This window comes from Coregonus lavaretus (genome assembly GCF_964263955.1).
Source record: "Coregonus lavaretus genome assembly, chromosome: 20".
NCBI lineage: Eukaryota > Metazoa > Chordata > Actinopteri > Salmoniformes > Salmonidae > Coregonus > Coregonus lavaretus.
Window position 1 is genome coordinate 14,774,929 of NC_140007.1, and position 14,206 is coordinate 14,789,134.

Genomic DNA, 14,206 nt, shown 5'->3' on the forward strand with positions numbered 1-14,206 from the left:
AACAATTTACCCTCTGAAATGGTCCCATACCCCCCAAGGTATGAGTCCTTTCCGTTTCAAGCAGGGGCACCCTCTGGGTTTCACTTAATTGTGTTCAAATTTGACAGTGTGCTCTATCAAAGTCCTTGGTCATTATCTATTCTTATTTTTTAAAGAGGTAAATATGTGAAAATGTTTGTGTGTGTGTGCAAAAGTTTGTAAAAGGTTACAATTTAGATTAAAATAAAAAATATAGGCTAAAGCTTAATTCGGCTGTGAGACTTTAATTCGGCTGTAGAACATATCATCTTATTTCTATGTTTCTGAACATTGCAAGTTCACTTCCTACCCCAATGCCCTCATGAATTAGTTGTAATGAAAGTACAAAACTGTTGTAGCATTCTTTGTAGAATATACAGTTGAAGTCGGAAGTTTACATACACTTAGGTTGGAGTCATTAAAACTCGTTTTTCAACCACTCCACAAATGTATTGTTAACAAACTATAGTATTGGCAAGTCGGTTAGGACATCTACTTTGTGCATGACACAAGTAATTTTTCCAACAATTGTTTACAGAAAGATTATTTCACTTACAATTCACTGTATCACAATTCCAGTGGGTCAGAACTTTACATACACTAAGTTGACTGTGCCTTTAAACAGCTTGAACAATTCCAGAAAATGATGTCATGGCTTTAAATGACTAAAAATATAAATGTAGAAGCTTCTGATAGGCTAATGGACATAATTTGAGTCAATTGGAGGTGTACCTGTGGATGTATTTCAAGGCCTACCTTCAAAGTCAGTGCCTCTTTGCTTGACATCATGGGAAAATCAAAAGAAATCAGCCAAGACCTTGTAGACCTCCACAAGTCTGGTTCATTTCTAAACACCTGAAGGTACCACGTTCATCTGTACAAACAATAGTACGCAAGTATTAACACCATGGGACCACGCAGCCATCATACCGCTCAGGAAGGAGACTCGTTCTGTCTCCTAGAGATGAACGTACTTTGGTGCGAAAAGTGAAAATCAATCCCAGAACAACAGCAAAAGACCTTGTGAAGATGCTGGAGGAAACAGGTACAAAAGTATCTATATCCACAGTAAAACGAGTCCTATATCGACATAGCCTGAAAGGCCGCTCAGCACGGAAGAAGCCACTGCTCCAAAACCGCCATAAAAAAGCCAGACTACAGTTTGCAACTGCACATTGGGACAAATATCATACTTTTTGGAGAAATGTCCTCTGGTCTGATGAAACAAAAATAGAACTGTTTGGCCATAATGACCAATGTTATGTTTGGAGGAAAAGGGGGTGTCTTGCAAGCCGAAGAACACCATCCCAACCGTGAAGCATGGGGTGGCAGCGTCATGCTGTGGGGGTGCTTTGCTGCAGTAGGGACTGCTGCACTTCACAAAATAGATGGCATCATGAGAAAGGAAAATTATGTGAATATATATTGAAGCAACATCTCAAGACATCAGTCAGGGAGTTAAAGCTTTGTCGCAAATGGGTCTTCCAAATGGACAATGACCCCAAGTATACTTCCAAAGTTGTGGCAAAATGGCTTAAGGACAACAAAGTCCAGGTATTGGAGTGGCCATCACAAAGCCCCGACCTCAATCCTATAGAAAAGTTGTGGGCAGAACTGAAAAAGCGTGTGCGAGCAAGGAGGCCTACAAACCTGACTCAGTTACACCAGCTCTGTCAGGAGGAATGGGCCAAAATTCACCCAACTTATTGTGGGAAGCTTGTGGAAGGCTACCCGAAACGTTTGACCCAAGTTAAACAATTTAAAGGCAATGCTACCAAATACTAATTGAGTGTATGTAAACTTCTGCCCCACTGGGAATGTGATGAAATAAATCATTCTCTCTACAATTATTCTGACATTTCACATTCTTAAAATAAGGTGGTGATCTAACTGACCTAAGACAGGGAATTCTGACTAGGATTAAATGTCATGAATTGTGAAAAACTGAGTTTAAATGTATTTGGCTAAGGCGTATGTAAACTTCCGACTCAAACTGTGCACTATACAGTGGGGAAAACAAGTATTTAGTCAGCCACCAATTGTGCAAGTTCTCCCACTTAAAAAGATGAGAGAGGCCTGTAATTTTCATCATAGGTACACATCAACTATGACAGATAAATTGAGGGAAAAAAATCCAGAAAATCACATTGTAGGATTTTTAATGAAAATAAGTATTTGGTCACCTACAAACAAGCAAGATTTCTGGCTCTCACATACCTGTAACTTCTTCTTTAAGAGGCTCCTCTGTCCTCCGCTCGTTACCTGTATTAATGGCACCTGTTTGAACTTGTTATCAGTATAAAAGACACCTGTCCACAACCTCAAACAGTCACACTTCAAACTCCACTATGGCCAAGACCAAAGAGCTGTCAAAGGACACCAGAAACAAAATTGTAGACCTGCACCAGGCTGGGAAGACTGAATCTGCAATAGGTAAGCAGCTTGGTTTGAAGAAATCAACTGTGGGAGCAATTATTAGGAAATGGAAGACATACAAGACCACTGATAATCTCCCTCAATCTGGGGCTCCACGCAAGATCTCACCCCGTGGGGTCAAAATGATCACAAGAACGGTGAGCAAAAATCCCAGAACCACACGGGGGGACCTAGTGAATGACCTGCAGAGAGCTGGGACCAAAGTAACAAAGCCTACCATCAGTAACACACTACGCCGCCAGGGACTCAAATCCTGCAGCGCAAGATGTGTCCCCCTGCTTAAGCCAGTACATGTCCAGGCCCGTCTGAAGTTTGCTAGAGTGCATTTGGATGATCCAGAAGAGGATTGGGAGAATGTCATATGGTCAGATGAAACCAAAATATAACTTTTTGGTAAAAACTCAACTCGTCGTGTTTGGAGGACAAAGAATGCTGTGTTGCATCCAAAGAACACCATACCTACTGTGAAGCATGGGGGTGGAAACATCATGCTTTGGGGCCATGTATCGTGAGATTTTGAGTGAAAACCTCCTTCCATCAGCAAGGGCATTGAAGATGAAACGTGGCTGGGTCTTTCAGCATTACAATGATCCCAAACACACCGCCCGGGCAACAAAGGAGTGGCTTCGTAAGAAGCATTTCAAGGTCCTGGAGTGGCCTAGCCAGTCTCCAGATCTCAACCCCATAGAAAATCTTTGGAGGGAGTTGAAAATCCGTGTTGCCCAGTGACAGCCCCAAAACATCACTGCTCTAGAGGAGATCTGCATGGAGGAATGGGCCAAAATACCAGCAACAGTGTGTGAAAACCTTGTGAATACTTACAGAAAACGTTTGACCTGTGTCATTGCCAACAAAGGGTATATAACAAAGTATTGAGAAACTTTTGTTATTGACCAAATACTTATTTTCCACCATAATTTGCAAATAAATTCATAAAAAATCCTACAATGTGATTTTCTGGATAATTTTTTCTCATTTTGTCTGTCATAGTTGACGTGTACCTATGATGAAAATTACAGGCCTCTCTCATCTTTTTAAGTGGGAGAACTTGCACAATTGGTGGCTGACTAAATACTTTCCACCCCCACTGTATATACAAAAGTATGTGGACACCCCTTCAAATTAGTGGATTTGGCCATTTCAGCAACACCACGTTGCTGAGAGGTGTATAAAATCGAGCACATAGCCATGCAATCTCCATAGACAAACATTGGCAGTAGAATGGCCTTACTGAAGAGCTCAGTGACTTTCAACGCGGCACCATCATAGGATGCCACCTTTCCAACAAGTCAGTTCATAAAATTTCTGCCATGCTAGAGCTGCCCCAGTCAACTGTTAGTGCTGTTATTGTGAAGTGGAAGCGTCTAGGAGCAACAACGGCTCAGCTGCGAAGTGGTAGGCCACACAAGCTCACAGAACAGGGCCGACGAGTGCTGAAGCGCTTAGCACGTAAAAATCGTCTGTCCTCGGTCGCAACACTCACTACCGAGTTGCCTCTGGAAGCAACGTCAGCACAATAACTGTTAGTCAGGGAGCTTCATGAAATGGGTTTCCATGTCCAAGCAACCGCACACAAGCCTAAGATCACCATGCGCAATGCCAAGTGTCGGCTGGAGTGGTGTAAAGCTCGCCACGCATTCTCTGGAGTGATGAATCACGCTTCACCATCTGGTAGTCCGATGGACGGATCTGGGTTTGGCGGATGCCAGGAGAACGCTACCAGCCCCAATGCATAGTGCCAACTGTAAAGTTTGGTGGAGAAGGAATAATGATCTGGGGCTGTTTTTCATGGGTCGGACTAGGCCCCTTAGTTCCAGTGAAGGTAAATCTTAACGCTACAGCTTACAATTACATTCTAGACGATTCTGTACTTCCAACTTTGTGGCAACAGTTTGGGCAAGGCCCTTTCCTGTTTCAGCATGACAATGCCCACGTGCACAAAGCGAGGTCCATACAGAAATGGTATGTGAGATCGGTGTGAAAGAACTTGACTGGCCTGCACAGAGCTCTGACCTCAACCCCATTGAACACCTTTGGGATGAATTGGAACACAGACTGCGAGCCAGGCCTAATCTCCTAACATCAGTGCCCGATCTCACTAATGCTCTTGTGGCTGAATGGAAGCAAAGTCCCCGCAGCAATGTTCCAACATCTAGTGGAAAGCCTTCCCAGAAGAGTGGAGGCTGTTATAGCAGCAAATGGGGGACCAACTCCATATTAATGACTATGATTTTGGAAGGAGATGTTGGACGAGCAGGTGTCCACATACTTTTGGTCATGTAGTGTAATTGACCAATTTCAAGAATGTGCAAATATACACAAAATTGAAACTGAGTTTTAACTTAGTGCATTAAGATAATTGAGTGATCTAAAACAATCATTCTAGAATAATTTGACTTTGTTTTACATGCCCACCCAGTTTATTTAGTGTCAAGGTCTACTGGCGCCATCCTCTGGTAAAATAATGTGTATACTTTACACATCAAAAGTGTGATTGGCTCCGTTTAAACAGGCAGCCAAATTCTGATATTCTTCCACTAATTGATGTATTGACCAATCAGATCAGCTATTTTGACAATAATTGGGCTGCCAATTCAGAATTGGACTGCCTGTCTAAGGCAGCTTAAGTGTAACAGGATAAAAAGCACACAAGGAGAACATAAGGAGTACATTTACTTCAAACTTTTGCAGCATAATGACAATTTGCTTTGATAGGCCTAAGACTCATGACATCTGTTCTAAAATTATGCAATATGCGAGCCTACTTAACCATTATTTTAGATACTAATACTTATATGAAAATGTATTATAGGTATAAATGATACCAGCATAAATACAGTGCCTTCAGAAAGTGTTCATACCCCTTGACTTATTCCACATTTTGTTGTGTTACAGCCTGAATTCTAAATTGATTAAATAGATTTGTATTTTCACCCATCTACACACAATACCACATAATGACAAAGTGAAAACATGTTTTTAGACATTTTTGCTAATGTATTCAAAATGAAATACATAAATATCTAATTTACATAAGTAGTCACACCCCTGAGTCAATACATGTTTGAATCACCTTTGGCAGCGATTACAGCTGTGAGCCTTTCTGGGTTAGTCTCTAAGAGCTTTGCACACCTGGATTGTACAATATTTGGAGCATTATTCTTTTTAAAATTCTTCAAGCTCTGTCAAGTTGGTTGTTGATCCTCGCTAGACAGCCATTTTCAAGTCTTGCCATAGATTTACAAGCCAATTTAAGTCAAAACTGTAACTAGGCCACTCAGGAACATTCAATGTCATCTTGGTAAGCAACTCAGGTGAATATTTGGCCTTGTGTTTTATGTTATTGTCCTGCTGAAAGGTGAATTTGTCTCCCAGTGTCTGTTGGAAAGCAGACTGAACCAGGTTTTCCTCTAGGATTTTGCCTGCGCTTAGCTTTATTCTGTTTCTTTTATCCTAAAAAACTCCCTAGTCCTTGCCGATGACAAGCATACCCATAATATGATGCAGCCACCACCATGCTTGAAAATATGAAGAGTGGTACTCAGTGATGTGTTGTGTTGGATTTGCTCCAAACATAACACTTTGCCACATTTTTTGCAGTTTTACTTTAGTGCCTTATTGCAAGCAGGATGCATGTTTTGGAATATTTTTTATTGTGTACAGGCTTTCTTCTTTTCACTCTGTCATTTAGGTTAGTATTGTGGAGTAACTACAATGTTGTTGATCCGTCCTCAGTTTTCACCTATCACAGCCATTAAACTCTGTAACTGTTTTAAAGTCATCATTGGCCTCACAGTGAAATCCCTGAGCAGTTTCATTCCTCTCCGGCAACTGAGTTAGGAAAGACGCCTGTATTTTCGTAGTGACTGGGTGTATTGATACCACAGGAGGTTGGTGGCACCTTAATAGGTGGAATGTTATCAAATATATCAATCACATGGTTTCCATGTGTTTGATGCCATTCCATTTACTCCATTCCAGACGTTATTATGAGCCGTCCTCCCCTCAACAGCCTCCACTGATTGATACACCATCCAAAGTGTAATTAATAACTTCAGCATGCTCAAAGGGATATTCATTGTCTGCTTTTTTTTATTGTTACCCATATACAATAGGTGCCCTTTTTTGTAAGGTATTGGAAAACCTCCCTGGTCTTTGTGGTTGAATCTGTGTTTGAAATTCCCTGCTCAATTGAAGGACCTTATAGATAATTGTATGTGTGGGGTACAGAGATGAAGTAGTCATGCAAAAATCCAGTTAAACACTATTATTGCACACAGAGTGAGTCCATGCAACTTAATATGTGACTTGTTAAGCAACATTTTACTCCTGAACTTATTTAGGCTTGCCATAACAAAGGGGTTGAATTCTTACTGACTCAAGACATTTCAGCTTTTCATTTTTTATTCATTAGTAAACATTTCTAAAAACATAATACCGCTTCGACATTATGGGGTATTGTGTGTAGGCCAGCGGCACAAAATCTCAATTTAATCCATTATAAATTCAGTCAAGTAAACAATTCTAGCAAAAAAAGCATTTCCTTGATTCAGTAAAACAGTTCAAATGCACTATTTTCAACTACTTACTACTGATGTTTTGAGTGTAACGTTGGATGATCCCTTGGAAATACTGTTGTGTATTTTTATGGGGCTGGAAGATAATGATGTAGCACTTAGGGAGAAAGTAGCAGAAGAGGATGCTGTATATACTGGAAAGCACTGATATTGCATTGAATAACTGTATATATTTACCATGGTATAATATGCTTACTGTGCAGAAAGTGATCCATGTAAGTATAAGGAAAAGCAGGTACAAGATGATTGCTTTGGACTCGTTGTAGTTTTTGGGCAGGTCTTTCCCAATGTATGAGAAAACAAAGCAAAGGCTTGCCAGGACTATAGTCAATAACAAGAACACGATCAATGATCTTCTCATGGCACACTTTAGTATTATTTGATCTTTGTATGATGTCATGTCATTGACTGGTGTGGGAGGGCTGGCAGTGAACGCTGTTGTAAGCAACAACAGCTGAAGAACAAAGACTATGGCGATGACCCACACCTGTCCATTCTGCTTCACCCACCACCTGTGAATCTTAGGGAACTTGGCGGCCATTTTGAAAATGCAAACTATTTGAAAGGAGCGCACAGCAAAACAGCCTAAACAGACAGTGTAGAACAACAAAAATAGAAAATACCTCAACACACAATTGGTCACTGTTGGTTTCCCAAAGAAAAAGAACACACTGAGACTACTTGCACTCAAGCAGCCCAGAAGAAGGAAACACATTGGCCCGCCGGCAGACTTAACAACCGGCTTGTCATAGTTGAGAGCAAAAAGAATGACAATGGCTAGTGTTAGCGCTAACAGGACGCCTGTGGAAAACATGAGTGTGATGGCGACAGGGTCTGTGAAAGGTATATACTCCACTGAACGTTGTGTGCAAAAGGTGCTTCCTGGTTTGGACCACTCTGTCTTCCTACAGTCGACACAGCTGTATGGGTCGTCTGTTTGGCAAGAAGACGATAATCAATGATCAGCCAGGCATCATACATACATTTTATCATCTCCAGTGGAAGAGCGCATGAGGACATAATTAGTAGGTCTACGGTAACATTTGGACCAGGTGTGAAGCATGTTTTCTAGTAGGAAGTAAAACACCATAAACAGCTGAAACAAAAATATACATAAATAATGTCATATTCCTTTTCTTCAACCTTACTTTAACCCCCATGAGTGTCCATGAACACCATAATCCAAGAAGATTTCTCTCTTTATCTCTGGACCTCTTACCTGTGTAGTTAACATAAGTCATACTGGGGCAGACGTTACACTGGAAACAACAATCATGTAGGCCATCTTTCTTCTTTGCAAATCCCTCTGAACATTCAGGGGAACAGCGTGCGACAGGCACCTTAGAAAGACCAAATGTGTGTTATGATCAAATGGCCTTTATTATACATGTAAAATAGAAAAATATAATTCATTAAGGATTTATGATTTATTAAAACCAGGAAAATGACTTACTTGGTCAGTATACCAGTGAATTTTTGTGTTGCTGATAGAGAAGGAAACGTCAACTGTTGGATCAGTTTCATAAGAGCCCACTTTCTGGGCCTGGCCACTCTGGTTCCAGAAAACAATAGCATAAGAAGTAGATGTCGGGTCTCCATTGTTGTCAAACTCAATATGCCGGTTCAATAGTGTGAATTTTGACCTCTTTAATTCTTGGAGAAGCTGAAATCAGACAAGAATGTAGTGTTGCAAGAACATTTGTGGTGTGTAAACACTATAACAATGTTATAGGGATTATTCACTACTGATTCACACTTTCAAAGGTTCACACCTTTGTGTGGACATTTAAAGGTAAACTTAGCAATGACAACATCATACACATTGGGGTACGGTTTTGATTACAGACAACAAAAACTGCCACAACTGGCTTTTCCAAATGTGGACATATGGGCATGCCCGAAGTGAGGCCACAAATTAGAGCAAGCTAGTAATGGCTGTCCTGGCAGATTAAAATGTTGTTTCTATTGCTGTTGTTGTCTGTAAGCGGGAAGTTGCCCTGCAGTGTATGATGATGTCATATTGCTAAGTCTACCTTGAAAGACGCACTCCAGCCTCCCGATCACCTCATTTATCACAAGTGTAGCCTAGATGCATCCTTTCAATTGATGTATTCTTCAATATTGTAATGCCATTTCTCTTCAAACAAGTACACTACATGGCCAAAAGTATGTGGACACCCCTTCAAATTAGTGGATTTAGTGTGTTCGTCAAATTTCTGCCCTACTAGAGCTGCCCCGGTCAACTGTAAGTGCTATTATTGTGAAGTGTAAACGTCTAGGAGCAACAATGGCTCAGCCGTGAAGTGGTAGGCCACACAAGCTCACAGAATGGGTACACCGAGTGCTGAAGCGCGTAAAAATCATCAGTCCCTGTTTTTCATGGTTCGGGCTAGGCCCCTTAGTTCCAGTGAAGGGAAATCTTAACGCTACAGCATACAATGACATTCTAGACTATTCTGTGCTTCAACTTTGTGGCAACAGTTTGGGGAAGGCCCTTTTTTGTTTCAGCATGACAATGCCCACGTGCACAAAGCGAGGTCCATACAGAAATGGTTTGTCGAGATCAGTGTGGAAGAACTTGACTGGCCTGCACAGAGCCCTGAACTCAACCCCATCAAACACCATTGGGGATAAATTGGAACACTGACTGCGAGCCAGGCCTAATCACCCATCATCAGGGCCCGACCTCACTAATGCTCTTGTGGCTGAATGGAGGCAAGTCCCCGCAGCAATGTTCCAACATCTAGTGGAAAGCCTTCCCAGAAGAGTGGCGGCTGTTATAGCAGCAAAGGGGGGACCAACTCCATATTAATGCCCATGATTTTGGAAGGAGAATTTGGACAAGCAGGTGTCCACATACTTCTGGCCATGTAGTGTATATGCAACGCTTCAAATGCTTACCATAAATGGATACACAGTTACATTGTCACTGCATCCCTTGATGTCACATAGTAACAATTTATGTAATGCGTGGGCCATAGCATAAATGGCAGAGTAAATGGCGAAAGAATATGATGGGTTTTCACCGATGATCTCTTCTGGGCTCACATCCCTACAGAGGTCACAAGCTTGATTGCATGTTTGTCCGGATGGTGTTTGCTCACATGTTGTAGGCCTATCATTCCTTTGTGTTTGGGACAAATAGACAAAATTCTTAAACCCAGGTAATGACATCACTGTCTCTGTTATTCCAATGATGGTGCCAATCGCCTTGATTCCGCTCAACTTGGGGAGTTTCTTGTTCAAGGACCAAGTGTCGCTTGCGATCCACACTTTGTTGTGTATGTTGTGCTTGATTGCTGATTTAATGAATGCAACAGCGCTGCTCTGCCCGGCAAAAACTATAATGACCTCTATGTTAAGACCCTCTAACTGTTGAAGTATTTCATAGTGATCAGACATTTCATTGAGCTCTTTTGCGTAAGCTAAGCAGATCTTAGTGTCTTCCAGCTTGCTTTTGAACAGCTGTAGGCCATTTTGACTGTTCTCGTCGCTGCTGCTGATGAATGCAACCCAGTTCCAATTAAAATGCTGTATAATCAGAATGATCAGATGTATTAAGTCTTTGTTACTTGGTGTGGTTCGAATGAATGAGGGATATTTCCACTTCTCACTTAAAACAGAACTAGAGGACCCATAATTTACCTGTGAAGAAAGAGATTTCCATTTTAGACAAACATAGACAAGAATAACCCAATAGGGTGGTGACCTACTCAACCCTCCTCATAGAGAGCTACTAGGAGTGCAGAATTGTATTCCAGCTATGCTCTAACACGCCTGATTCAGTTAATCAAGATCCTGATGTTAGAGCAGGGCTGGAACAAATGCCTGCACACCCAGTAGCTCTCCAGGTGTACCCCAGCCCTAATATACTTATTTAAAGTGATCAAAATGACTTAATGTAAGTATGTATTACCATTGGAATTAGATTCATCGCAAACAAGGGAGCAACAGTCATGGACTCCATGCTTCTAAATGGACCGGCCACAGCTATGACTTTGGACAGATACTCGTTGACGCACCTCAGAACTTGAATTGATCCATTTCTGGAGATCATATCCAAAATTGACTGAAAGTTGAATGTGTCTGAGCAGTGGTCGAATATCTCATAACCGAGCGATACATTGGGCAGGATGAGGCTGGAGTTATTGATCTCTTGTACAGCAAACCTCATCACCTGAAACATCCGATAACTTGACATGGTAAACGACTGTCTGTGGAAAGAGGAACAGTGTGTACACAGAAAATGAGTTGATTTTTCCTGGTGTGACTACTGGCATATGCAATTTGAAATGTTTATTCACTTCACATACTGCGGTTTCACCTAATTTGTCAACTTACTTTGTTAAAGGGGAAGTTTAGTATTTTACAACTTAAAGGAATCTTTCCTTTAAGTTGTAAAATACTAAACTTCCCCTTTAACAAAGTCACCCATTTTGAATGTTATATATTGTTTTGTGCATCTCTGAGTGATGTTCTATCAATTCCCAGGGTCATTTCATGTTTCCATGTGTATCTGAGCTATTGCTGTTCAAGAAGGTAAAAACAGCCATTACAAACTTCAGCAAACTTTAGCCAACAGTTAAAAACAGTGGGAGTGATTGGGGCATGTGGTACATGTGGCAAAAATGTAATCAACTCAAGTATTTGGTTCAAGATTACTTTAAAAGGTGATTTGGCCACTCTTTTATCATGTGCCACATACCCCAATCACTTGATTGATTTTTAGCTAGCAGTGGTTAAAGTTAGCTGAAGTTTGTGGTGGCTGTTTATCAAATCAAATCAAATTTGGTTTGTCACATGCACCTAATACAACAGGTGTAGACCTTACTGTGAAATGCTTACTTACAAGGCCTTAACCAACAATGCAGTTCAAGAAATAAAATTAAATAACAATATCGAGGCTATATACAGGGGGTACCGGTACCGAGTCAATGTGCAGGGGTACAGGTTAGTCGAGGTAATTTGTACACGTAGGTAGGGGTAAAGTGACTATGCATAGATAATAAACAGCGAGTAGCAGCAGTGTCGTTCCCTTCAAAGTGTCAATCTGCGATAAGTACATCCATTTTTTTACTTTTAAATGAATGATATATACCCATTGATTCTTATAACTTACTCTTATAAATTATTTCATGAGCTTAGTTCAACTGTCGAATAGTGATGGGTCGTTCACGAACGAACGGCTCTTTTTGAATGGCTCTTTTGGCTGAACATCATGAACTGAATCGCATCTGTAAAAGAGCCGTTCATTTGGCTCCCTGATTTGCATACTGCTACTACTGATTTTGAGCTCCAGACAACGATTATCTGCAGATAAGTTATAAAAACATTCTCTGAAGATTGTAATTCCTCACTGCAGGACAATAGATAGTGAGGAGAGATACTTTTTCTGGTCCACACACATTTTTGCAGTGCTTTAATTGTTTTTCTGTTTTTTTTTGCAGGCCACCTAATAATTAGTTCAGGTTAAAAAAATTTTGAACTCACATATCACGTTCTGACATAATTGCAGGCAAAGAGGGTTTAGGAGTAACTGATTACATGTAATCTGATTACAAAAAAAATAACCAGTTATGTTAACGCCAAAAATATTGTAATCAGATTAGATACTTTTGAAAAACTAGGATTACTTCAAAATTCAGAAAGGATGTTTGTGGTAAAAAATACATTGTCACCTTTCTGTTTTCTCAATGACATTCAATTCAGCATTGAAAAAATGTGCAAGTCTATGTTCCACCTGAGCGAGTCTGACCACAAGTCAGAGACCACTATTATGACACACCAAATGCGTTTGCTGGATCCTTTTTGTCTTCTAATGTAATGGAAAGTAATCCAAAAGTAACGGAAAGTTATCAGATTACATTACTGATTACAATGTGACAGGTAACTAGTAACTAGCTGAACGAAACCAAATGAGCCGTTTTACTGAAAAGACTTGGAATGCCCATCACTACGTGGTACCCCATCAGAACCCAACATATACCATTTTTTACCAAACACTGTATAGCCTCAAAACATGGTTAAAACTATAATTTTGATCTCATGGAGGGTCAGTCCTTACCTCCATTTCTCCAGCCCCATCCCTCAGGTATTTACCAAAACAGAGGTGGGGTAACCACTTTATTGTTTGAACTGCAGATTGCTCCTTTAAGTGAGGTTAAACATTTGGTATAATACATTTACAGTACTATAACATTTCACGTTACTTACATGGAAGTGTTATGATTGAACTCAGGTGTCTCCAACTCCGTTCCTGGAGCGGTACTGGGTATGCAGGCTTTTATTTCAACCCAACACTAAAACAAGTTGACAATGAACTTGGTCTTCAGTACGAACATTGCTTAATTAAATTGGTTGTGTTCATATTGGTCTGGAAGAAAAACTGCATGCCCGGTAGCTCCAGGACCAGAGATAAGAGTTCCCTGAAGGCTGAAAGGTATGTTGAATGGTTTGCTACAGGACTCACCGAGAGCAATCCACAGTCTCCGGTCGGTTGTAAGGAACTGAGCTGCTGCCATGATGAATGTCGAAAAGGCCTCCCAGTATGTATTCTCCATCTAGTTTAAACTCTGAGGCTGAGCAAGAATATGATTCAGGTAAGGCATGCTGAAAAGACCCCAGCATTACCAGCAAGGCCAGGAGTTGTTTCATCGTTGTAGTCAGTCTGAGAAGACCAGAGGGCCTGTGTCCACACCAAATGCTCAGGTACTGGTGAAGATGGCTCCCCCACTTTACATAGGGTTGTTTTACATGCAATGATTTTATATGCACCATTACATCAGCCAGGTGTTCCTCACAGTCAGACTGGAAGCAAATGTGCAGCACTGAACAGGAAATCCATGACCCGAAGTGAAAAATAAAATTGCCATGAATTGCTGGTACTGATCTAAAGGATGAATGGTGTGGTAAAGGAGTTGACACTGAGTGCATTGATTGATTTCACTGTCCAACCCTACCCAGGTGGGTCAAATGTACCATGACAAGCTCCATCCTTTCTGCAAATGCAATATTTGCACATTGATTAATGGACTTGTTTTCCCAACACAAGATGAGTCAGTGTATAGATGCACAATATACCTCATACAGTAATACACATGGAGCAATGTAATAGTTATTTCTAAAAACAGAAATGGATGAAAGTTAACAGACAAATGTCAGCGGTCCCAAACATG

At 40.8% G+C, this 14,206-nt stretch overlaps 1 protein-coding gene across 1 annotated transcript; it reads right to left on the reverse strand.

The window, feature by feature from the left end:
- Positions 1-7,035: 7,035 nt before the first annotated feature.
- LOC311147625 (taste receptor type 1 member 1-like) lies at positions 7,036-11,232 on the reverse strand (the record flags this gene model as incomplete). Its single annotated transcript, XM_084184359.1, has 4 exons — positions 7,036-7,832; positions 9,962-10,083; positions 10,432-10,676; positions 10,948-11,232. The coding sequence occupies 4 exons, from the start codon at positions 11,230-11,232 to the stop codon at positions 7,036-7,038; spliced, it is 1,449 nt and encodes a 482-aa protein (XP_084040485.1).
- Between the last annotated feature and the right edge of the window lie 2,974 nt (positions 11,233-14,206).